The 26,671-nt window shown below is 45.6% G+C and overlaps 1 protein-coding gene across 1 annotated transcript in view; it reads left to right on the forward strand.

The window, feature by feature from the left end:
- The window catches only part of DNAJC5 (DnaJ heat shock protein family (Hsp40) member C5), a 74,851-nt gene extending 50,084 nt beyond the window's left edge, over nt 1-24,767 (forward strand). The window contains exons 2-5 of the mRNA XM_068263176.1: nt 3,856-3,971; nt 8,089-8,302; nt 9,452-9,623; nt 13,970-24,767. Coding sequence (XP_068119277.1) covers nt 3,865-3,971; nt 8,089-8,302; nt 9,452-9,623; nt 13,970-14,076 — 600 coding nt within the window. The 5' untranslated portion in view covers nt 3,856-3,864 and the 3' untranslated portion in view covers nt 14,077-24,767. The remainder of the gene's footprint in view (nt 1-3,855; nt 3,972-8,088; nt 8,303-9,451; nt 9,624-13,969) is intronic.
- Nucleotides 24,768-26,671: the final 1,904 nt, after the last annotated feature.

The raw sequence follows: 26,671 nt of genomic DNA on the forward strand, positions 1-26,671 counted from the left end.
AGTAAATAAAATGGAAATTTGGACTTACCTGGTGCCTCCTCCAGCCCCCTGTAACCTGCGAGGTCCTCTGTGGTCCTCTTCCCTCTCTTCAGGACGCTGGCGGCTCCGGTAATTGGCTCAGGTGTAGACGCACGTGCTCGCCCCTGCCACACGCCCATCACATTATCTCATTGGTCGCCGTAAGCCTCCTGCGCATCCGCAGTTCTGTGAATGAACTGCGCATGTGCCGGAGGCTTACGACGACCGGCGTAATGACGCAGCGATCACGCGCTTCTTACCCAGAGAGTCATGACTTACCAGAGCCAACAGTGTCCCGAGGAGAGGGAAGAAGAGGATGTGGGTTTGGAGGAAGCCCCAGGTAAGTCGGTCCATTTGATCTTATGTACCACTTGGGGTCCCTTTAAACAGCCAAGAAATAGTGAGAGACAGCTTGAGATAAGGTTTTAAAGCAGGCAAGTTCAAAGGGTCATTATTTCTGCTGTGTTTTATAGCTTAAAAGACAGAATGTGGTTTTAAAACTGTAACTGTGACAATGCAGTGTTATATAATAAAAAAAAAAAAAAAAAGAAAAAGCTTTATAACTGAAAATAAAAATATGAGACTCCTTTCTTTGCTACTAATGTTCTATTAATTATGCGTACTACACATATAAATGATTACATCATAAGGTTTTTTTCACTTAAGGTTTGCTTTACGGTGGCCATACATAACATGATGTCCATCAGAGCGACCATGAAAAGTAACTTGCATGCATTTGGTTCACGTGGCGCCGGGCGGCAATGGGGAAAAAGACGCGGTGTACAGGAGGAGGAGTGCCAACGAACAGATGAGCCTGTAAGACTGGCTGGGTGTCCGTTGATCATTGTGAAATCCTGTGCCTCTACCGCCATTTCCAGCAAGATCTTTCCAGCATGCTGGATTGATCGTTTCAATAGATTTTGGCCATAAAATGTTCGAAACGATCGTTTAGGCGGCATTGATCACTGCCAGATTTGATCAGTGTTCTCCCCAGGCTCTTTTAGCCAGATGCTCCACCCGGCTAATTTTGGTGAGCAACCGGCTGTCATCGTCTCACCTCCTCATCTGCCTTCTATGCTGTAAGCAGGGTTGCACTGGTCGCCATCGTGCCCCACCGGGCTACCTTTTCATGCCGCCCAGCTGGAAAAAATTTCTGAGGAGAACACTGTTGATCATAATGATCGAATCGGCTGAATATTAATGCCGCAAATCAAGTAACGTGTGGCCACCTTTAGACTTTAAGAGGAACTCTAGTGAAAATGATTGATCTTCACCATGTAATTGGATCATGTTGTTTGATCCACAATGAGCATGCAGGTCATCATACTACTACTGGCAGACAAGAAAACTACTGGCAGACAAGAAAAAAACAGACGGCACCTACTACCATTATCTATACCCCACCCCCTAACAATGTGATAGGCTAAAAGGTTGTGTTCTTATAGTTATACATATGCACAGAGGGAGATAATGCTTGCTGTGTAGTTAGAAACAGCTGTTATTTCCCACAATGCAATGAGGTTCACAGACAGGAAACTGTCAGCACCTAGATCCTGACATCACATTGTGGGAGGGGTTTCACCACAATATCAGCCATACAGAGCCCCCTGATGATCCGTTTGTGAAAAGGGAAAGATTACTCATGGGAAAGGGGGTATCAGCTACTGATTGGGATGAAGTTCAATTCTTGGTTACAGTTCCTCTTTAGGAACATTAGACTGACTATACGAGTGCATACTCATGTGTGTGGGAACAGTTTGCATCTTATTTGACTGCTGTTCAGTAGACCAGAGCTGGGTATGTGGTGGCCAGACCGTGTGATCCTGGAGAGACAGGACATACCAGTTACCAGGAATCTGCTGGCTGGAGCCACACAGATAAACCACAACATTCTCTGTCCTCTGGAATCTGACAGAACCGCTCCAAGCTAATGTTTACTGGCGCCGGGAGGTGCTGGCAGAGATTTGTGTACCTAGAATCTGTCACATTTCACCTCTCCCCTTTACCAAGCAAGGCACAGCCCGGCGATCATTGTGGAGAAGGACCAGAAACATTTTAATTGTCCCAATAACAATGGTGGCTTTGGGGAACACCTTTAAAGTAAACAGGAGGGGCAAAGTAAAAGATTTGATACTTACCCGGGGCTTCCTCCAGTCCCATAAGCACCGCTGCATTCATCGCTGTCCTCCCAAGTGCCTCTGTTCTGCTGCAATCAATCCCGGTAATCCTGCTCAGTGGTGCCAGTGGCGCATGTACGGATGAGCCACGCATGCACAGAAGAGCCCACTGGCACGGCTAAGCCAGTTATTGTGACTGATACCAGGTGAACGGAGGAATGCAGCGGTGCTTATGGGGCTGGAGGAAGCCCCGGGTAAGTATAAAATCTTTTACTTTGCCCAACTCGGGTACACTTTAAGGCTAGGGTTGCACTTCTCCATGTAGAAAACCATCTGCTATGGGCGGGTTTTGTGTTTTTTTTCTGTGTGCGGTTTTATACATTTTTCATGCAATTCCATTTTTAATCAATATCCATGATTAACAAGTAAAAATAAATAATTTTCAAATTTTTACCTTATTTGGGTGAAACACGTGTCTTTTTCACCATAGAAAAGAATGCATGTTCTGCATACATCATGCAAAAAGAATTCACTTGTTGAGCGTTTTTAAAAACGCATACCAGTGTGTTTTTGTGAGGCCCATAGACTAGTTTTTACATAGGTTTTCTAAAACGCATGCGATTCAAATTAGTGTGACCCTGGCCTAAAGGACAACTGAAGTGAGAGGGATATGGTGGCGGCCATATTTATTTTTAAACAATTCCAGTTGCCTGGCTTCCCTGCTGATCTATTTGGCTGCAGCGGTGTCTGAAACTCTGCTACTCTACTCATTAATTTCTCCTCTTTCTCTGCTCCTCCTCTCTGTCAAGCTCTTCACTGGCTACCAGTCAACCAAAGGATCCAGTTCAAACTCTTAACCCTCACCTACAAATCTCTCTACAATCTCTCTCCCCTGTACATCTCATCACTAGTCTCCAGATACCAACCCAACCGCAATCTCCGATCTCTACTCTCCCACCTTTGAAATGTTTAAACGCTCCCTCAAAACCCATCTTTTCCAACAAGCATATTCTCTAGCTTAGGCCATGCACCCTTCAACCTCGCATCTACATTTACACCTTACTAAATAACCTAATCACGCACTGCCTGTACATATACTGTATACTTCCCCCACCTTTTGTTTATGCCCCATTTCTTTAGATTGTAAGCTCGCAAGGGCAGGGCTCTCACCCTTTTGTGTCATGGAATGTTATTAATTGAATTGCCTGCACTATGTTAGACATTTATACATTTTAGTCATCATGTTAAATTTGCTATTGTATCACCAGTTCTGTATTTTGTAGAAGTGTCCATATTTGATGTATATCATTGTCTGTATCATTATGTATCCCTTGTTTGTTTTCTTCATTGTACAGCGCCACAGAATATGGCGCTTTATAAATACATAATAATAATAAATCACACTAGAAACAAACATGCAGCTAATCTTGTCAGATCTGACAATAATGTCAGAAACACCTGATCTGCTGCATGCTTGTTCTAGGTCTATGGCTAAAAGTGGCAGAGGATCAGCAGGACAGCCAGGCAACTAGTAGTGCTTGAAAGGAAACAAATGTGGCAGCCTCCTTATACCTCTCACTTTAGGTGTCCTTTAAACTCAAATGGAGACAGGGATGAACTGATAATGGTAGTTTCTTGGTCACTATGTTGTTCTGTATTTTGTATTAGTCTGCCCCTAAGAGAGTTCTCCTAAATTTACCATGCGTTTTTCTGTCTGCAGTGAGTGAAGATGTCGGACCAGAGGCAACGCTCTCTCTCCACCTCTGGGGAGTCGCTGTACCATGTTCTAGGGCTGGACAAAAACGCCACATCCGATGACATTAAGAAATGTTACAGGTGAGCTGAAGAAATTGCTTCGTACCCGCCGCCAGGGGGTGCTAGGGCCACATTGGGGTCGGCCTGTCGGCGGGCCACTGCATTTGACTTTGTTTTTTTGAGGGGGAGTGTGCCTTATGCGCGGATCAGCCTATCTTTGAGTATATACGGTACATGGAACGTTGCATCGATGGGCATAACTGGAGGACTGTTAAAGTGGACCCAAAGAACCAAATATTTCAGAAATAAAATCTGTTTTCTAAATTATAATAATAAATGGCCTTTTTATTAGCTGCATGATGAATATAAAATATTTTACATTTATTGGAGGAAACCCTCCCTTCCTTTCATATTGCCGGGACAGAATCCGGCAGACTGGTGGAGGAGATAAAAAACAAAACACAGGCTGCTACTGATGATGTCGCAGGGGAGGTGATCTCAGCTTGTATGAGATTTCACATAGACGACGCCCCTGTGAGGGAGGGTAGCTGATGACTAACACACCCATGATCTAAAACCTCCTACTAAGCTCAGAAGTAATGGCTGCCACCTTAGTAACCCTAGTTAAGTAGGGTGACCATAATTTGATTTCCAAAAAAGAGGACGATCACAACAGCATGTGGGCGTGGCCGTGGGTGGGGCCAAATATACAAGACATAACAGTGTGCTGTCCAACTTCGCGGGCATGGAGGCGGGCCGGTTTTTTTGCCAGACCACATGGTGGAGCGCCGGCCGACCACGAAATGCAATCAGATTCACAGATTTCCCCACAAAATGCAATGAGATTGGCAGCAGATTTCCCCACAAATGCTTTGAGATTGGCAGCAGATTTCCCCACAAATGCTATGAGATTGGCAGCACATTTCCCCACAAATGCTATGAGATTGGCAGTACATTTCCCCACAAATACTATGAGATTGGCAGCACATTTCCCCACAAATGCTATGAGATTGGCAGCACATTTCCCCACAAATGCTATGAGATTGGCAGCACATTTCCCCACAAATGCTATGAGATTGGCAGCACATTTCTCCACAAATACTATGAGATTGGCAGCAATTTTCCCCACAAATGCTATGAGATTGGCAGCACATTTCCCCACAAATGCTATGAGATTGGCAGCAGATTTCCCTACTAGACTGAGATGATATGACAGTTGTGTGAGCAGATACGTGCTGCTGCTGCCGCCCCTCCCTTACACACTCACTGCGCAGGTTGCCGACCAGCTCGGAATGGCTGGCTCCCCCTGACTTCCAGGCCATGACTGCACACAGCGCACGGAGCAGGTACTCTGCTGCTTTCAGCACGACGACTGTGCCCAGCAGCTTGCCCAGGAAGCCCAGCACCTCCAACCAGGAGACGTCATCCGGGGGCCCACCAGAGGAGGGGGCAGGGCCACGTACAAACTCAGGGGCACTCGCAACGCCCAGCTCGCTCATGACGTATTGGTAGCTACACCCAGCGCAGGCATTGGCTCACGTGACAGCGCCTCACGCACGCGCTGGGCAGCTAGTGCTGTTGTTGGCAGCTGCTAACAGGGTGCCAGGGGCGTTGCTAGGTTCCTTTAGGATCCAGGGCACTCTTGGGTACCCCTGCAGCGCATGCAGAGTGCCGCACCGAAAAATTGGTGTGGTCACGCACTTGAATGTGGACATGGGTGGAGCCAGTTAGGCACGCACACACCTCAGACACATGCACGCACCTCTGACACACACATGCACCCAGTGCTTCTAGGATTTAGTCAGGAAAATAATGGACACAGGACCCTGGAGTAGTGTTCACGGGTTCAAAAATTGTTGGAATTCAGAATGGTGTTCTTAATCATATGAATCAGAACTTGAATCATACACATGCGGAACACGGCAAGGGGTTTGACTGTCCCTTGTTGCCGAAACTCCAGCTGCAGTGCTCTACATTGCGTTGCAGCTCTCCAATAGCTGGAATGCAACATAGAGTACAGCACCAAAGTCTGCAACAAGGGACAGTTAAACCCTGTAGTCCGCATGTGTATGATTCAAGTTCTGATCCATTTCATTCAGAACACCATTCTGAATGTGAATACTGCAGTGGACACCATTTAGACATATGTTACAGCACTTGGACTGGGCAATCTTTTTCACAGTTTTTTTCCCCATTATTAAAAGCAGTGCTGTTGAACTGTCTCTCTCTTCACTATGTGCTGAAACACTTCTCAGCTCTCCCAACTCACTATCTTTATCAGATGACCCCAAGGAAAAAAAATGCAGGCTACAGCTGGCTGGCCAGCCAGCACGGGGCACAGAGAGTCATAAACTCATGAAGACTTTCCCGTGCTGTTCTGGCTGATATGGAACACGCTGAAAAGCACTGACCTGCAAAGGAAAGATCAAGCAGCTACCTGTCTGTTTACTGCAGCTGATATTAATGCTGATTACTGGGCAGCAGATCCTCCGTACTCAAGTGACTACTGTTATCTGCTAATGAGAGGATAGGGGGCGGGACGACTGTGGGCAGCAGGAAGCCGAGATTCAGCTGAGCAATTAAAGTACGCACTGGACAAAAATCATTCTGTGCCTCTCACCCACTGCTTTACTCTATCTATGGGGCTAGCGATGCGCCTGCAGGGGCGCTATGGAGTCCTTTCATTGAGCCGACTCTTTGGGAGCCGAGCCAGAAGAGCCGATGCTCCTGTTCGGCTCTCTTCACCTGCAACCCGGACATTTCAAGAATCCGGTAGGACTGCCCGGACAGGTCGGAAAAAGAGGACCTGTCCGGGCAAAAGAGGACGCATGGTCACCCTATAGTTAAGAAAAGAGAAGGGTAAAAAGCATGCACTGAAATAGGCTTGAATGAGTGTTTATTTCTCTTTGTATGTGTCAGAGTGGTGCAACAAAAGATTTTGAATTTAAAAAATGTTTGGTTTGGGTCCGTTTTAAGTTCAGTTTTTATTTTACTATTTTAACTAATGTAGCTGCTACTCCAAAAGGCTGCTGCGCGCTCCTGCGGTTGAACTCCGGTCCTGTGCCGCTGCCCGTTAGCCCGGAGATTCATTGATCTAAGTCCCATTAGAAAGACCGACTGCTTCTATGAGAAGCTGCGATCTTTCTGAAGAAAACATTTTTTTCACTTCCTGTAAGCGTGATTGCTCGCTTACAGGATGAAAAAAAGATGACTGAGGCCATCTTGTGGCCTAATAGTAATACTACATCTACATACAATTTTTTAATAAACAGACATACGATTACATTTATAAATTAACTTTTTATCTCCCACACTCCAAAAAAATACACAAATAACATTTTTAATGAAAACAAAATTACAATAAAAAAAAAACATAAGTAGTTATCTAGGGGTCTGAACTTTTGTTTAACCTCCTTGCCGGTTATCCTAACCCGCGCAGGAGGATTGCTCAGGCCCGCTGGGCCGATTTTCACAATTTTTGATTTATTGCACTTTGCTAGCTGCGTGCATAACTTGATCCGCGCCGCCCCCCACAGGATTTTTGAACGGGATTTCCCGCTTGCGCAGATCGCCGGAGGCGATCGGAGTGGCTGGGGGGATGCCGCTGCTCAGCGGCTATCATGTAATTAGCGCCAGGCTAGCTACATGATTTAAAAAAAAAAAAAAAAGTGCTGCGCTGCCCCCTTGCCGCAATAATTGGAACGGCAAGGGGGTTAATATGCATGTCAAGAGGGTATATTACTATTATATTTTAAATTATGGGCTGGTAAATAGTGATCAATGCAAAACTGAGAAAATGCACCTTTATTTCCAAATAAAATATTGTCGCCATACATTGTGATAGGGACATAATTGGAATGGTGTAATAACCCGGACAAATGGGCAAATTAAATACGTGGGTTTTAATTATGGTAGCGTGTATTCTTTTAAAGCTATAATGGGCAAAAACTGAGAAATAATGATTTTTTTCAATTTTTTTTCTTAATATTGCCGTTACAGTGCATTTTAGAAAAAAATTATTCTTAGCAAAATTTAGCACCCAAAGAAAGCCTTATTGGTGGCAGAAAAAACAAGATCTAGATAATTTCATTGTGATAAGTAGTGATAAGGTTATTGGCGAATGAATGGGAGGTGAAAATTGCTCGGATGCATAAGGTGAAAAACGGCTGAAGTGGTTAAACCCTTTTTTCCTTTGCAGAAAACTAGCTTTGAAATATCACCCGGACAAGAACCCGGATAACCCAGAAGCCTCTGAGAAGTTCAAGGAGATCAACAATGCACACGGCATCCTGACGGACGGCACAAAGCGGAACATCTACGACAAGTACGGCTCCCTCGGCCTCTATGTGGCGGAGCAGTTCGGGGAGGAGAATGTTAACACATACTTCGTACTGTCCAGCTGGTGGGCAAAGGTGAGTTGTGGGTGGAGAGGGGGCGAGTGAGGTACAGCGGGTTGGATATATGGACCCAGGGGAGGATATGAGAAGAGGTACAGTGAGCAGGATATGTGGGGCAGTGTGCTATCACTGTATACAGTACAGCATGAATAAGCGACTGGCATTATATTCAACGTTTTAAGATGCCCATTAACAGTATAATATTCTCCTCAGATGCGATTATTAGATCAGATTTGCAGGATTGTAAGTGATCAGATGGTGATTATAGATTGTTCCCATAAGTGGGTCGATTAAGGTAATTTCTCTCTTCAGACATGATCGTAAAATCCAATATTCTGATTAACAAAATTCTGCATTCCAGTAGGCACCTTCACTAAAGGCAGGGCTGTGGAATCGGAGTCGGAGTAATTTTTGGTACCTGGTTTCATAAACTAAGGAGTCGGAGTTGGATGATGTTTGTACCAACTCCACAGCCCTGGCTAAAGGTTAAGGATCAATTATAATTTATTTCCCGACTGTCTGATCCTATTGTTGCTATTGATCAGAAACAATCATTCGGGCCCACCAACCGAGCGCAAAGTAAAAACCAATCCGATCAGACTAAAAGAATCGTTCGGAATTTCAGGTCGATAGAACAATTGTCCAGTGTGCTCCCCAAACCCTTTTCACTGGGTGCTGCGCCCAGAGCAGTGAATACTAATGAAAAGGGGCGGGACACTCACTTGCAGCTCTTCATTCCCATGAGTCAGCAGCAAAGTGTGAAAATGATTGTCTGCTTTTTGCAGTGTACAGCACTGCTGCCACCTAGAGTTTGCTACTTGATTTACTAGGTGGATGGGGCTTCATGAGGTTGATTCTGGAGATATTTCATGCTGAAATCTACTAAGCATCACTCTGTGATATATGGGCAGGCAACAGATCTCTCTTTGATCAGATTGATCTGTCTCTTGTTCGATCTGCCCATACATTGCTAGATGTATGGGCAACTTTAAGATTTCAGGAAATTGATTACAGACACAATAAATGTAGTCTCTCTGTTGGGGGTAACATAGCCGGGCTATTCTGCTCAGAAGTATCATTGATTTTGCTTTGCATTGTTGCAGTTGAGTCGGGGTGCTTCTTTAGCATGAAGTGTTACATCTCATCCTGTTTGTGTCTCGGCAGGGTCTCTTTATGTTCTGCGGCCTGATCACAGGCTGTTACTGCTGCTGCTGTCTGTGCTGTTGCTGTAATTGCTGCTGCGGGAAGTGTAAACCTCGGCCCCCCGAGGGGGATGACCCAGACTTCTATGTGTCGCCCGAAGACCTGGAGGCACAAGTGCAGAATGACGAGAGAGGTGAGTGACTCCGAAACGATTGTCAGCTCTGTGGGTGATCCGTTCTTCTTCCTGTTCAAGCTCGCTGTCCTCTATGTGCTGTCATATTCACATACAGTAGGTTGCTGACTGTGGTGTCCCCGCCCCTTCCTGCCAATAGCCTCATTATACAGATTAACCCTTTTAACTACTTAAAGAGAAACTCCGACCAAGAATTGAACTTTATCCCGATCAGTAGCTGATACCCCTTTACATGAGAAATCTATTCCTTTTCACAAGCAGACCATCAGGGGGCGCTGTATGGCTGATATTGTGGTGAAACCCCTCCCACAAGAAGCTCTGAGTACATACTCTTGGCAGTTTCCTGTCTGTGAACCCTGCTGCATTGTGGGAAATAGCGGTTTACAGCTGTTTCCAACTGCCAAAAAAGCATGCAGCAGCTACATCACCTGCCAAAAGTAAAAATGGCACCATGTAATGTCAGAATGTAAATCAGGGATTTAAAAGATTTTACAATGGGCAAACACTGACTAAATCATTTATACATAATTATTGTAAAAATGAAGCACTTTTTTTTATTACATTACTTTCACTGGAGTTCCTCTTCCGCCTCATGCCAGTGGGAGTGAGCGGAGCGGCGTGCAGTCCTGGGGGCGTATTTTGCTGGTGATCGCACGTGCCGCTGCTCCACTCCGTCATCACTCTCCTAGCGGTGATCGAGCAAAACTGCCGTCTTTCTACACCGTACAGCACTGGGATCTACGGCAGAGCTGTACAGGGGACAGCCACGTCACATGGCTGTCGCCTCTGGAGGCAGGGAAGCAATACGCTGTCACAGGCTAAAGCCTATGACAGCTGATCGCACTGATTGGCTGGCGGAGGGAGGGTTTAAAAAAATAACAAAATGTATTTAAAAATAAAGGAAATATTTGCATAAAAATAAACAAACATCTCAGCAGGGATCAGAGCCAACCGACAGAAAGCTCTGTTGGTGGGCAGAAGGGGGGCAGAAGGGGGGGGGGGAGGAAATTACTTGCGTGTTGAGTTGCACTCTCTGCAGCGAGGCCTTAAAGCTGCAGTGCCTCATTTTGTAAAAAAAAAAAAAAATGGCCTGGTCACTAGGGGGGTTTAAGCCCAGGGTCCTCAAGTGGTTAAAGTGATGATTTAGCTGATCATTGCCCCCTTTTTTAGGCAAGAAGTCTTATGCGGAATACCGGGGGGGGGGTGACGAAGGGGGACCACAACGCCACCAGCTATACTATGGGGGTGGGGGACTTGCCAGAAATTAAGGGAACCATAATGCCACTTACTGGGGTGGCAGGGTACTGTCGGGGAAGGCTAATTTTCCCCCGGGGCATCATTGGCCCTGAAGGCACCGCTTCCTGCATTGCAGTAAAATATGACAGTGTGCCCTGATTCTGGTAGCAGGAATAGCTTCTCAATCTATATGCCTGAGCCCTCTCACCACAATTACAGCTGCTTGAGGCTCGCATGATAATTTCAGTGGCCACGCCCCCTTTTTTTGACTGGCTACAGTTTGCAAGCTGTCATCACTAGGGATAGTCAATGACATGCTAATAGTTTTGTGTTTATTATTTTATGCACGTGTATGCCTCTTGGGAATGGACCAGTGCATGGATACATGTGTGTACTACATGTAAACCATTTATACATTATTAATAAGTTCTGATACATGGAGTGCTGGTTTTGCAAAACTGACTTGCTTCATGAATGTCAAATGCTACTTTGTTAGAACGTGCTTGTGAACTGTTATGCTAGGTACACACCATACAATTTTCTGTTAGATTTTCTCTTAGATTTACCTGCCAGATATCTTTTTTCCATGTTGTAGGTAAATCTAACAGAAGAATCTAACAGAAAATTCAAATTGTATGGTGTGTACCTAGCATTAGAGCTCCTCCCCATCCTATGATCAGTCACATGAGGCTGTCAAGGAGGAGCAAGAAGGTTGGCCTCAGCCAGTCCTTCCCTGCTAACACTGACCCAGCCTCACCTACTACTTACCAATGAGAGAGATTAACTCCAACAGTACAGCAGCACGGAAGAGTCATCATCAATTTCTGTCTAGTTCCTTCCTCACTCAGTGTTTTCTTTTATTGTAAGCAGGGCAGGGTGATGAGGACACCATAACCTGAGCTGGCAAAAAAACGCCGAAAGAATTGGATTCTTACCTAGGTTAGAGAAAAGCCTTTGGATAGTACCATCTCCTCCTCAACCCCACCATTGTCACACGCGAACCCTGACCATCGATGTCAATATGTTGTTATAGCCCCCTGCCATGTACTGCGAGAGTCTGGCTATGTCTGCTTAGTAAGTCAAAGCTGCTAGTTTTTGAACGTCCCAGTGCTACTGCGCAGGCACAATACAGTGCGCTCATTGTACTGGCCAACAGCAGTGGGGTCGAGGAGGCTGTTCTCTTCTTAGGTAACTATTTAATGTTTTTGAATTTTAACTGTCACCTCGGGTTTGCTTTAATAAACGCTTTGGAAGTGTGTGAAATAGGTTTAATGCTTCATTATTCACTGAGCAGAGCTCTGGTGCTGCAGTGGGAGGAGGTGGGATGAATCATGTGATCTGCTTTAGGGGGAGGGAACTCTTAGGGCCCTTTTACACTTAATCAGTTAGTCTCAGTTATAACTGAAAGAAAACTGATTTTAGAAAGTAATGTCCATGTTTCCCTATGGCCTCTTTTACACTATACGTGTTTTAACCAAAAGCTTTTTCTTAACCTTCCTGGCGGTAAGCCGCGCAGGAGGTTTTCTCAGGCCCTGCTGGGCCGATTTGCTTAATTTTTTTTTTGCTGCACGCAGCTAGCACTTTGCTAGTTGCGTCAGCACTCCGATCGCCGCCACCCCGCGCTCGATCGCTGCTATCCGTCGCTGCTATCTTCCTGATCGGAGATCTCCAAAGGCGATCGAAGCGGGCATGGGGATGCCGCTGAGCAGCGGCTATCATGTAGCGAGCCCTGGGCTCGCTACATGATTTAAAAAAAACAAAACTGCTGCGCTCCCTCCTGGCGGAATTTATTAGACCGCCAGAAGGGTTAATGCCCTGCTATGGAAAAAATGCATACCAACGCATTAAAGAGAACCCGAGGTGGGAATTACTTTTACTATTGGGGCACAGAGGCTGGTTGTGCGCACTAAGACCAGCCTCTGTTGCCCCATCGTGTGTCTCCATGTCCCCCCTGCTCGCCGCTATACCCCCCGCATTGCTGGCGACACGCAGCGTGTCGCCAGCTCAATGTTTACCTTGCACTGTCAGTCAGCGCTGCTCCCATGCCTCCTCCGCATCGGCGCACCCGCCTGTGTCCCTTCCCTCCGGCTGATAGGAGGGAAGTGACGCGGCGGGTGGCGCCGATGCGGAGGAGGCGGGGGAGCGGCGCTGACTGACAGCGCAAGGTAAACATTGAGCTGGCGACACAGCCAGCAATGCGGGGGGTATAGCGGCGAGCAGGGGGGACATGGAGGCACACGATGGGGCAACAGAGGCTGGTCTTAGTGCGCACAACCAGCCTCTGTGCCCCAATAGTAAAAGTAATTCCCACCTCGGGTTCTCTTTAAGTGTAAAAGGACCCTTCCTCTCCTGGTAATAAGGAGCTACTGGATACAGCCTGTCAGGTACTCTAAATATGCTTATTGAAAAAAAACTAAAAAAACTGCATCATTAAGGCATATAAAAACAAAGCCTTGACATGAGATGATCGGTTCCGGCTTGCTTGTGAATTTAATGGAAACCTGTAATGAGGGGGGAGAAGGGGGGGGGGGTTAACTTACCTGGGGCTTCTTCTGTCCCCCTGCAGATGTCTTGTCCCGCGGCGGTACTCAAAGATCCTCCATTACCCTGCCGCGGCTCACTTTCCTTACCGGCGACTCACAAGTCGGCTGCTGCACCTGCGCGGCCCTGGCTCCCACTCATGTAGATGGGTACGTCCTGCACAGGCGCAGTACGAGAAAGCCTTGTACTGCTCATGCACAGGACACTCCGGCAACGGGAGTGAGGACGTGGGCTGCCGGGACCATGCAGTCACAGTGGCTGGTGACTAAAGGAAACGCAAGTGAGCCGCGATGGGGGATCGGAGGATCATTTTGTCCCAGCGCAGGCGCTGGATGTCTGCAGGGGCCGGTAGAATCCCAGGTAAGGTAACAGGTTTCCTTTAATGCAAATTGCGCACAGCACTTCCTGCTGAATGGGCATGGCCCAATTCCCAGCTGCATACAATTCTCATACAGTTCCAGAGTCCTTAGCCTCTCACTGACCATTTCTCTCAGCAGCAGTTGTTTTGATACAGCCTTAGAATAATGGTAGTCAGCATAGTGATATAAACTGTCTTCTTCTGTTTTCAGATACCAGTGATATCCCCGTGACGGTACAGCCCAGCTCCGCCACCGAGACCACACAGCTTACCAGCGACACCCACCACACCAGCTACCACACTGACGGATTCAACTAAGCGTGTGCGAGACCCCCCGGATCACTAGGATTTAGAGAGGAGGGGGAGAACTGATCTTGAAACCTACAGCCCTCTGTGTAAACCCCTCCCTCCCCCCATCCGACCAGCTATTATCTTGTTCCCTTGGCAAGAAACAGCCGCATGCTCACCACTCACCACCCTTCATGATCAAATCTTTTTAAGTTATTTTTTTTTTCTTTTTTAGTTTTTAATGGGTATATTTTTGTATGGGGACCTGTTACTCCCACACCCCACCCTTCTGCCCCGTCCATGTTGACCCCCTGTTGTCTTGACATGTCATGTTCCTTTGTCCCTCCACAGCTCTCTCCTTTTTAGGAAGAGTTGGTGGGGTGCTTACCATGTGCCAGCCGCCAGGAAGTGAGCCTCTCTTAGACCGTCACTTCCTGTTTTGGCGGCTTATGGATCATTTCCCGTTGAGATGAATTGTAACCTCATGTCATATTGTAGTCTGGGCGAGTGTATGTGTGTTTGTGCGGCCGGCACAGGCCGGGTATGTTGCAAGTTAGTCATGGTACTCTGGTGAGTCTGCCAAGTCCTCCTGGCGTGGAACGGGGTCATGATTTTGTTGATGTACGTTAATTGTAGTTTTTTTTCTGTTTTGTATTTTATTACGTTAACAACATTCCTTATATACGTTAATTAAGACTAGTTGTTTGTTTTTTTTAAATCTATATTTTTGGCTTAAAGGGTGAATCCTCTCTAACCCAATGTTTTATTTATCAATAGATGCCAGTTAGGTGAAGCGCTTTTTCGCTTCTTATACTTCCCTGAAAATCTGGTGGCGAGATCTCACCGCTGGAAGTGCTGTATCAGCCTCCCTCTTCTTGTCGCACTCTTTGTACTGTAAAATAAATATTTCAAAATGTTAATGCAAGGAGGGCGGAGCCGGGAGCCAAAGGGAGGGGGAGGGAGGGGCAGAGATCCCGCCACTGGAATTTCCTAGGAGGTATCAAAAGCCAAGGAGGAAGTACAGGAGCCATGGGAAGGGTCACACTGCTGCTGGTAAAAATGTCACTTTGATGTAAAATGTTACGAGGCGCAGCGTTGTTTACTTTCATGTAGGTGGTGCTCTTTGTTATGACTGTATTTAAGGATGTTAAAGGTAACTTGTTTGGTGTGGGGGCTGCCATTGTCGACTGCATTTTAAAGGTGTGTTATTATCCTTACGTTACTGACTATTCTGTTGTAATCGGGGTGACTGCTGAATATAAACCCATTAGCAGCTTCAGTAAAGTTGTCTTGTTTGAGATAAGTGCACTGCTTTTGACTTCAGCTGCAGAACTCGTGCTGTAAATTCTTGGAATGCTTTGATGTCTCTCTGCTAGCAGAGGATATAGAAACTGAAAGCAGAAGTCCTCTGTTATTGTCTCACATTGCCCCCTAGTGACAAGTGGCCATAAAGACACATTACAGCAGTACTAATTGGAAGCGGGAAAATGTAACAGGATAAATAAAAAAAAATGCTAAAATAAATTGGCCTGGAGCACTTGCAAGCCTCTAAATAAAGGGGAAAATGTGTTTGTCACTGCAATGCAGCTTGTGTCTTTTCCCTTCTGGATTCAGCTGGTAGGCGGGTCAATCTCTTTAGACCATGTGACAAGCAAGAGGCCTGGCTAAATTTCCCAGGTTCTATGCAGTACAGTAGAAACCATGGGATTTATTCACACTGCTTATCTCACCTTACTTATTTTCCACCTCAACTGTAAGGAGAGCTAATGCATGAACAGATAAGGAGAGATACATTGTGAGTTAGCAAGTAAGGTGAGCTAGTACAAGATATAGATAAGCTTATATAATTCACTTTTTATCAATGTTGAGGATTTGTTTTGTTCAGTTTTGGCATTAGTTAAGCTGTATAGTAACAATTTTGCACAGGAAAGATTGTCAGCCACTTCCTGTAGTTTTGTCATTCTTGCTAATGTGACAACTATCCCACTGTGGGGCCTACATTAGAACCCGTGGATAATTGGCGGCTAACAACTTGCTGAACCATTCTCTTCAGTTGCAAGTGATCGCCCTCTGGTCTTATTTTCTGCGCTTTGCACAGTCTCGGTTATACCTTTGTGCCGAATGTGTTGCATTGCTGCTTCCTGGCAGTTGTAGCACGGCCACTGACAGCCCTGTTCACTAGCAAGGTACCTGTTCATTAAACACCAGTCATTGCTGAAATACCAATCAACGACACCTAGCTGCGCTCAGAAACCTTTGTATGTTATTTGGACTCAGTTTTCATGCAAGGCTGTTATGCTATCATCAGTCATAGGACTGTCAAATGCTACGTGCGCCATTCGTGGTCTGGCCAGGCTGGTATCCTGCATTGTGAGTGTCTGGCGGTCTGACCAGGCTGGTATCCTGCATTGAGAGTGGCTGGTAGTCTGGCCGGCCTAGTATTCTGAGTTGTGAGTGGCTGGCGGTCTTGCCGGCCTGGTATCCTGCGTTGTGAGTGGCTGGTGGTCTGGCCAGGCTGGTATCCTGCATTGTGAGTGGCAAGCGGTCTGTCCGGCCTAGTATCCTGCGTTGTGAGTGGCTGGCGGTGTGGCCGGCCTAGTATCCTGCGTTGTGAGTGGCTGGCGGTCTTGCCTGCCTGGTATCCTGCATTGTGAGTGGCTGTTGGTCTGGCCGGGCTGGTATCCTGCATTGTGAGTGGCAAGTGGTCTGTCCGGCCTGGTATCCTGCATTGTGAGTGGCTGGCGTTGTGGCCGGCCTGGTGTCCTACGTTGTGAGTGGCTGGCGGTGTGGCCAGTGTCATATTTATTTGTATATAATGGCGCTGTACTGATCTGTAGTGTGTGTGTGTGTGTGTGTGTGTGTGTGTGTGTGTGTGTGTGTGTGTGTGTGTGTGTGTGTGTGTGTGTGTGTGTGTGTGTGTGTGTGTGTGTGTGTGTGTGTGTGTGTGTGTGTGTGTGTGTGTTACTGGGACTGTCACTATGCCAAATATAGGCAGGCGGCCCCTTCTCCCTGGCTGTTACCACAGTGACAATCTCGTACATCTAGAAGCCAAACTCATCTAGTTGCCATAGAACAGTGATCTGCAAACTTGTCTCTCAAGCTGTTAAAGAACTACAATTCCCACAATGCATTGCAGAAGTCTGACAGCCACAGTCATGATTCATAAAGGCAAATGCATTGTGGGGCTGGTAGTTCCTTTAAAGCTGGAGAGCCAAGTTTGCAGATTACTGCCATAGAATAGCATAAAGTGACCAATACCTTCCAAGGAGCATTGCACTAAAGACTGACTCAAATCAAGAGATTTCTCTATTTTGGCTGAAAAAAGTGGGATTTGTCCCTAACTTATTCCCAAAATACACACACACGTTTAATCACTGCTGGCCCAAACAACCCTTTAGTGATAGTTTTGGTGGTGAGAGCTAAAACCTTGTAATTGCCATTAGACACAATACAAGACTCTTAATTGATTATCATTTCCACTTTAAACAATCATTAGTGATTGTTGCGGCTGACATTTTAGCCCTTTTGAGAGCCTCACACTTTTTCTTTGCTGAAAATTGTGAACCGTCCGGTTTTCAGGGACCATTACTAGAATGATTCATCTCAACAGATTTCCCGTTTTGTTTGAACATGGTGCTTAGCTATCTGCTGAGATAGTTTTATTGGGTGGGGGGGGGGGCATCTGGCATGAAAATCTAGCTGTAACGTTACCTTGTCTGAAACCGGCCAGGGAATGTTGGAGGACACCAGTGAAAAGAGGTGATCAGTAGAAAGTTATTGCTAATTTTATATGAATAACTGTATTCTCCTGGGATATGAACCCATCAAAGCTGTGTGGTCAGAAGGTGTAGCTATGCCTAGATCCACCAAGCTTGATTCTGTTCTGTGGGAGGGGGCTCCGTTTTAAATCTTATTCAAGGCTTCTTTACGTTAGGATCAGTCGGTGAGAATCTAGCATATCTGCACAGGACACTTAGAGATCTGCCATGCGGCCAGTCTGGTACCACTGTGGTAGTTTGTACGGTCTCTGCTTAAAAGACAGCTATGGCAAAAAAATTAAACAGTTAAAATCTGATTTTGACTAGTCCCCAGGGATTCGCCCTTAGTAACAACTTATACTGTACATACTGTAGGTAGAAGAGGTCAGCACACACTTCAGCTAATTTACTATCAGTACAGGTAGAGTAACCGCTTATACTGAAAATACTGGAGGTAGCAGAGATCAGCACACACTGCAGCTAGTTTACTATCAGTACAGGCACAGAGTAACCGCTTATACTGTACACACTGGAGGTAAGCAGAGATCAGCACACACTGCAGCTAGTTTGCTATCAGTACAGGCACAGCGTAATAGCCTATACTGTACATACTGGTTGTAGCAGAGATCAGCACACACTGTAGCTAGTTTACTATCAGTACAGGCAAATAGTAATTGCTTATACTCTGTACATACTGGAGGTAGAGAAGACCAGCACACACTGCAGCTAGTTTACTATCAGTACATACACAGTGTAACAGCTTATACTGTACATACGGGTGGGTAGCAGTGATCAGCACACACTGCAGCTAGTTCAACATCAGTACAGGCACCGAGAAACTACTTATACTGTACATACTGGGGCTAGCATTGATCACACACTGCAGCTAGTTTACTATCAGTACAGACACAGAGTAACAGCTTATACTGTACATACTGGAGGTAGCAGTGATCAGCACACACTGCAGCTAGTTCACCATCAGTACAGACACTGAGAAACTGCTTTTACTGAACATACTGAAGGTAGCAGAGATTAGCACACACTGCAGCTAGTATACTATCAGTACAGGCACAGAGAAACTGCTTATACTGTACATACTGCTAATTTCTGATCTTCCCAGAGCAGAGCGCTGCTAATCACTGACCCACTAAGAGCAGAGCACTGCTGATCACTGATCCACCAAGAACAGAGGCCTGCTGATCACTGACTCACCTAGAGCAGAGCGCTGCTGATCACTGACCCACCTAGAGCAGAGCGCTGCTGATCACTGACCCACCTAGAGCAGAGCGCTGCTGGTCACTGATCCACCTAGAGCAGAGCTGCTGATCACTGACCCACCTAGAGCAAAGCGCTGCTGATCACTGACCCACCTAGAGCAGAGCACTGCTGATCACTGATCCACCTAGAGCAGAGCGCTGCTAAACACTGATCCACCTAGAGCAGAGTGTTGCTGATCACTGACCCACCTAGAGCAGAGCTGCTTATCACTGACTCACTTACAGCGTAAAGCAGAGCTGCTGATCACTGATCCACCTAGAGCAGAGCGCTGCTGATCACTGATCCACCTAGAGCAGAGTGTTGCTGAACACTGACCCACGTAGAGCAGAGCTGCTTATCACTGACTCACTTACAGTGTAGAGCAGAGCTGCTGATCACTGACTCACCTAGAGCAGAGCTGCTGATCACTGACTCACCTAGAGCAGAGCTGCTGATCACTGATCCACTTAGAGCAGACTGTTGCTGATCACTGACCCACCTAGAGCAGAGCTGCTGATCACTGACCCACCTAGAGCAGAGCAGTTCTCCCAGAGTAAAATGCACCATAAATGATTTTTTAGATAGATAGATAGATATGTGTGTTTTGTTGTCAATAACAGAAGGCTGTAAAAATCTGACAGATCTTGGACTAGTCCATCTCCTCATGGGGATTCTTAGTAATATTTCCTTTATCTTTTGCAAAAGCACTTCCTGGAAAGCATCTATAAAAATATGCCAACCGCCTGCCTACTTGTTTGCTTATTTATTGGGGGGAAAGGTTGTCAGGTCAGTTGGAGTGAGAAACTGCCATTCAGTAAGCAAATACCTGAGAATCCTCTATTAGGAGATGGACTAGTCCAAAACCTTTCAGATTTTTACTGCCTACAATAAATTACAGCTACTTAGGGTAAAAGTAATTTACACTGCATTTTATTCTGGAACAGTTACATTTTATACCTATGTATGCACATGCAGTTATAAAATTGTTGCCAATAGTGATCCTTTACATGTGAATGGACCCTGTAAGCATATTCACAATTCAAGATGCTTCATAGATGGTCTTGATTTCCTTTTGGGTGGGTGACAGTTGGTGCTCGCTGTGTGTGACAGTTGGATGCTGCAGTGGTTGGTGACAGTTGGTGCTTGCAGTGTGTGACAGTTGGATGCTGCAGTGTCCAGTTGCTGTGCGATTTGTGAATGGACTCTCTAAGCACATTCATAGTTTAGGATGCTTCATAGATGGTTTTGATTTCCTGTTGGGTGGATGACAGTTGGATCTCGCAGTGTGTGACAGTTGGATGCTGTAACATCCAGTTGCTGTGTGATTGTGCACACAGGAAAAGTTCTGTTCTTCCCATCAATGCTGACAGCAGCATGCCAAATGCATAACAACTAATGACATTTATGTTACAAGTTACGTCAGAGCGGCCAGAGCTGAGTTCTGATTGGTTGCTGGAGGACTGCGCTATGCTCTTGCCTAGTTGCAGCCAGGGGCATAGCAATAGCCCCTGCAAGGGATGCAGGCTCAGGGGGGCCCTGAGCCTGGTGGGGGCCCACCCAGGGCAGTCTTCAGCGGCAGGAGGGGGCTCAGCACAGGAGAGAGGGCAGTGGGCGCGCAGGGAGGGGGGCCCAACTCCGTCCCTCCGTCAGTGCTTCCGGATCCCTCCCCCCCCCCCCCCTTTTCCCTCCAGTAATGATGGCATTGGGCAGGGCTCTCACCTCTGACTTCCGCATTGCAGGCAGCTCAAGACAAGATGCAGGGAGGGGGGGGGGGGGCATCCAAAGTTTTGCAGGGGGGCCCAGTGATTCGTAGTTACGCTCAAGGTTTTGAGCCCCTTAGTTTAACTGTTCTGTTACTATTTAAGTATAGAGAGAGACTGTATTTTCAGTGTCAAACTAAGAATCTGTGTACTTATAAATGTTTATGTTGAGGATGTTCAAGCTAAAGTTCTGTTCCTGGGGAACGCCATTCTCCTGCACACAGTTAAGTTCCTGTCAAGTTGACCCCTTCCTGTGAAGAAACTGCAGACAGCTTCCATTTGGCCTAAAATGGCTGATGTTAGGATGGATACACACAAATCAATTCCTTGCTTCAGATAAACAAACAGTCCCATCGGTAGTTAATTCTGCTGCGGACACAACTAGTAAACGACTGGTTGTAGTGAGATTGGACATGCTGGTAAAATGCAGTCCTAAAGGGTGCTGGCATTAGCTAGCGACAGGGAGTTATGTGCAAAAAAAAACTGGTTCGTACAGTTTCGGTGTTTCCAACTGTTCAATCTTCTGTTGAGAAATCGATCAGAATGACTGATTGGGCAATCAGATCTGTACTTGTGTACCAGGCCTCACCAAGCCTGCTGTCTCTTCATAACTGTGTTAGATAAAATGCCAGCTATCTGAAGGTTTACAGTTGGAATGGGCAATAAGATGCAAACGATTCCGAGTTGGTGCAAGTTTTACACAAACCATTGCCACTCAGCATTGGGCGGATTTGATTGGCTTATTTCCAAACCGCATAAAATTAGCATAATTTTCATGAATGTGGATTGATTTGCATCTCATTGACCATCCTTATAGGCACCTGCGACTTCGGTCACCCAAAATGATAGTTTGTGATAGTTTCAGGTAACTGATCAGGAAGGATGGCAGCGGAGAAATAAACAGGTGGGTGTGGTCTTCTAACTCAACCAATGGCTAAAGACCAGTCATTGGGGAACACCCATACATACCCCGGACATCTGAAATATTACAAATGAACGTTTTGTAGGATATTCATTACAGGCCCTAACACAGAAATGTTATTACCTCTTATCGGCAGAGACTTGGAATATACAATATGTTTGTGTGTTTGTCATCATGCTGTCTGTCACTTCAGGGCCTTTTTAAAGTCAATGGTGCTTCTTTGTAAAGGTGATGTTAGGATTTCCATTTTTCTGACAGTTTTAATGAAGTGCCACAAGGTGGCAGTATTTAGACAGGAATAAAATATACTTTTTAATGTCTAGTCTAGTGCACTTAATACTGGTGTGTGCTATTTTGGTACATGTTGGCGAGTTAAATCACCCCCTTATATCCCCCTGCTGTAGTTACTTATGCTGCAGTCCCCCATAAGAGGGGTTTAATGCTGCCGCTGGCTGTTTACATGATTTTTCTTGATGTGTTTTTAGTGCATTCACATCAACCTCTACCCCGAAGAGCTTACCATCTAATATGCCTTCTGCAGATATTTACAGGCATTTTGTCTTTAAGTTTTGGCAGCTCAAGCAAAGAGGCAAGTCTTCCAGCCCTGTTGTAAACGTAGGACCTCACTGCTGCTCACCTTGCCTAACCACATCATCATCCTGTTTGCCTGTTCTAGGCTAGGATGCAGCAGGAGAAGTGAGACTTTGTCAGAGAGGCATAGCTAAGATATCAGTGAGTAAAGGAAAACTGAAGTGAGAGGGATATGGAGGCTGCCATATTTATTTCCTTTTAAGCAATGCCAGTCGCCTGGCAGCCCTGCTGGTCTATTTGGTCGCAGTAGTGTCTGAATCACACCAGGAACAAGCATGCAGCTCAGATCTGACAATGTCAGAAACACCTGATCTGCTGCATGCTTCTTCAGGGGTTATGGCTAATAGGATTAGAGGCAGATGATCAGCAGGATAGCCAGTCAACTTGTATTGCTTAAAAGGAAATACGGTAAATATGGCAGCCTCCAGGGCTGTGGAGTCGGTACAAAAACCATTAGACTCCTTAGTTTATGAAACCACCAACTCCTTGCTTCAGTTGTCTTTTAAGTGAACCTGTCTGTAAAGTCACAGAACGAGTCCATGCAAAAATATCAGCTGATGTTGCCACCATTTTAACAGAGTAACAGTGCTTAGACAATCTCATGCACATTCCTTACTCTCGTTTAATTGGGCTATTAAAAATATAGATACTTCAAATTGGTTATGAATAGTTTGGTATCTTCATACATATGCAGTATTGCTGCAGGGAGGAGTGGAAGCTACCTCTTGCTCTAACTTGTATGTGGAGACAGGACTACATGTCCCATGATCCCTAGCGGTTACTGTTTGCTGGTAATACCCAGCTGATAATGCTGATGCCTCTATGTAGTTCTCATCCAAACACCCTTTTTATTTTTATTTTTGGTTAAATTCCTGTTTAACCCTGAGGTGGCAGTCCCTCAGTGGCCAGGAAAGGCTCCCACATTGAAAAAGGGTGTTTAGGTGAAAGCTTGGCATTCTGGCCTGCTTTTAGTTCCTTTGTCCACAGGAAGTGATGCGTGCATTGTTGCAGTGACCTGCACATACCTCTATGTGGTAGAATGTGGCCCAAACTCGTGCTTTGTGATGATACAGGTTCACCAGCAGTACCTACCTATGACTGGGGGAGTATGTGTGCACTACAGGAACATCAGTCTCCAGGTGCCCCTTAACAATAATCCCTCAAACCATCTACCATACAATCGATTGGGTACCGTTAAAGGTGACAAATGATCATTCTACCAATCCTGCCATCGATCTGAATTTTGTATCAATTCTTTAAGTCTGATCGGATTGCTTATCATTTCCCTCTCCGTCGCTGGGCCCGAAAGATTGTTTCCAAATGATCGCAATGATTGGATTGTCGATCAGTTGAGAAATTGTATCATTAATGGGCACCTTGAGGGTTCGTACCCACATCCAATTTTAATTGGTCAATGGCTGTCTAATTTTACCCCCTCTATGTAAAATGAGGGCTAACGTGTTTTAAATACTACAATCAGGTTGTGCAGGTGAGTTCTCATACTACATGGAGATGGTACAATTGATTAATTATTGGCCAAAGTTTGTGTGTACCAGGCTTTACACGGGCAACAATCTAACCGCTTCCCTGTAGTACTATGCTTCGTACACATGATGCAATTTTCCGATACATTGACAGTCTAATCGATTATTTCCGACAGGTCTGATCTGATTCCCGATAGTTTGTCTGATCACTTTTATACAAAATTGATCATAAAAACAATCCCAATAGTTTTTCTGATCACTTCTATACAAAATCGATCACAAAAACAGATCAATTATTTCCGACAGGTCCACTCTAATTCCTGATTGTTTTTGTGATCGATTTTGTATAGAAGTGATCAGAAAAACTATCGGGAATCAGATCGGACCTGTCAGAAATAATCGATTCAACTGACAATGTATCAGAAAATTGCATCATGTGTACTAAGCATAAGAGCTTACCTAAACAATCGTTTTAAAGCATTCTCAATCTGTTGGCTTTCATACTACATCAGTGTGGTACGATTGTTCAATCGAGATTCTATGGTGTATGGCTACCCTTAGGGGGACTGGACCTTCAGAGAGTAAATCCAATTATACTTAAATATGCTGTGACTCTGTTGTTGATGATTGTCCCTCCGCCTCCAATCCTTTATCTCTTCCGTTTCTCCATGTTCTGCTGACCTCCACCCGCCATGAGGCGCTGTTGCGAATGTTGGTGTTTGTCTGGCTTATCTGGGGGGTGGGTCTGGGAAGGGCTGGGGTGACGCTGAGGTCCCTCTGAACATTTGCAGAGGAAATAATAATTAAGAAAAAAACATAAAAATCATGTTTTGTTTGTAGCATGTCATACTGTATGTTTGAATATTACCTAACGTGAAACAAAGCAAAGAAGGATGTTAAATTATCTGAACCACTACTGTAAAATAAATGTTTCAGTGCAGGAACCGTTTCAGGGTTTTGTTTCTGAATTCTTTATGCTCTACCCAATCTGGGTGCTGTTTCTGAGTTCCTTATGCACCACCCATTCTGGGTGCTGTTTCTGAGTTCCTTATGCACCGCCCATTCTGGGTGCTCTGTATGCTCTGCCCCTCCACAACAAAACACAATCTTACATTGGCCAGTGTTTTTAGAAGTAAGCAACTTTAATTTCAATCATTTTTATTGAATTTCTTCAAATAAACAAACAAACTGTAGCCTAAAAATGAAAATAAACAATATAGAGTAGAATAGTGGTACCATCAGAGTAATCCGTATACATCCTAGAACAGATAAACTAACCGAAGCCTGACTGTGTTGGTGTGAGAGGTTCTCACTATCCTGTTGACCAAGTAAACCATCTAGGAGAAAACATAATGCTAGGTACACACCGTACAATTTTCTGGCAGATTTACCTGCCAGATCGATTTTTTCCAACATGTCCGATCTGAATTTTCGGTTGATTTCTGGTTGATTTCTGTGTACTTCTATGTTGGAAAAAAAATTGATCTGGCAGATAAATCTTCCAGAAAAATGTATGGTGTGTACCTAGCATAATGTAATAGCCAATATGTTAGTATGCCAGGATGAGGAACTTAGAGGGATATAGAGGTGGTCATATTTATTTCCTGTTTAACAATACCAGTTGCCTGACAGTTTTGCTGATCTCTTTGGCTGCAGTAGTGTAGTGAATCGCACACCTGAAACAAACCGGCAATATTGACTGAAGTCCGACTAGATTAAGGCCTATTTCAGATGAAAGGCAGATTTTGTCGGTCAGTTTGGCCTCCCAGCTGACACCCAGGAGCGCCATTAATGTGCAATGGAGTTGACTTGCAGCGGTACTAAAACTGGCCCAGCTGGTACAGGAGAGCAGCTGACAGGCAGTGAATTCACCGCTTGTCAGTTGCCCATCTGAAAGAGGCCTAAAGGCGCGTACACACGCCAGATTTTTTTAAACTGAGTCGTCAGACCCGCCTGCGGGGCGGTCGTTCTGACGACAGTTTCATCAGGCTGATAAAGCTGGTTTTGACTGATCTACTCAGCGGATCCGTCAAAACCAGCCTTATCAGCCTGTACTCACAGGCAAACTGTCGTCAGAACGACCGCCCTGCAGGTGGGTGTGACAACTTGTAGTTTAAAAAAAATCTGGCGTGTGTACGCGCCTTTAGTCAGACTTCAGTCAGAAACCTCTGGTCTCCATGCTTGTTCAGGGTCTAAAGGCTCAGACACATGTCTGTGGTCTGTCCATCTATCTTCCAAACTTGTCTGTTGGAAGATAAGTTGGGTGTGTGTACAGCTGACAAACAACCAGATCACCAAGTGATAACAGGTTGTTTGCCAAATACAACCGGTGGATCAATCTGCCCAACTGTAAGGCAGGTTGGAATGTGTGTATAAGTCTTTTGAACGACTTTATTATTTTTGAATGCGGACATGTTGTGAAGTTTGTCATTTAGCTTACACACATAGTATTTAAGTGAGTTGGTTGTTTAGTTGGTTGGCGTGTGTGTACGTACTTGTCAGGCAAACTACTTGTTGTGCATTAAGGTGGACGTGTGTATGAGCCTTATGGCTAAGGGTATTAGAGGCAGAGGATCAGCAGGGCTTCCAGGCAGCTGGTATTGTTTAAAAGGGAATAAATATGGCAGCCTCCATATCCCTTTCACTTCATTTGTGCTTTAACCTCCTTAGCGGTAACCCTGAGTCAGGCCCGGGCCAGAGATCCACAGCTCAAAGCATTAACTCTGAGCCTGACTTGGGGTAGCCGCCGGGAGGTATATGCACAGCCTTACGCTTCAGGCGTTTGCAACTTGCCTCCCCTGGGATCCAGATGCTGGCAGCCATTCTTCTTCTGGTCCCCGTAGGCTCTCAATC

Source organism: Hyperolius riggenbachi, chromosome 12, assembly GCF_040937935.1.
Source record: "Hyperolius riggenbachi isolate aHypRig1 chromosome 12, aHypRig1.pri, whole genome shotgun sequence".
Lineage (NCBI taxonomy): Eukaryota > Metazoa > Chordata > Amphibia > Anura > Hyperoliidae > Hyperolius > Hyperolius riggenbachi.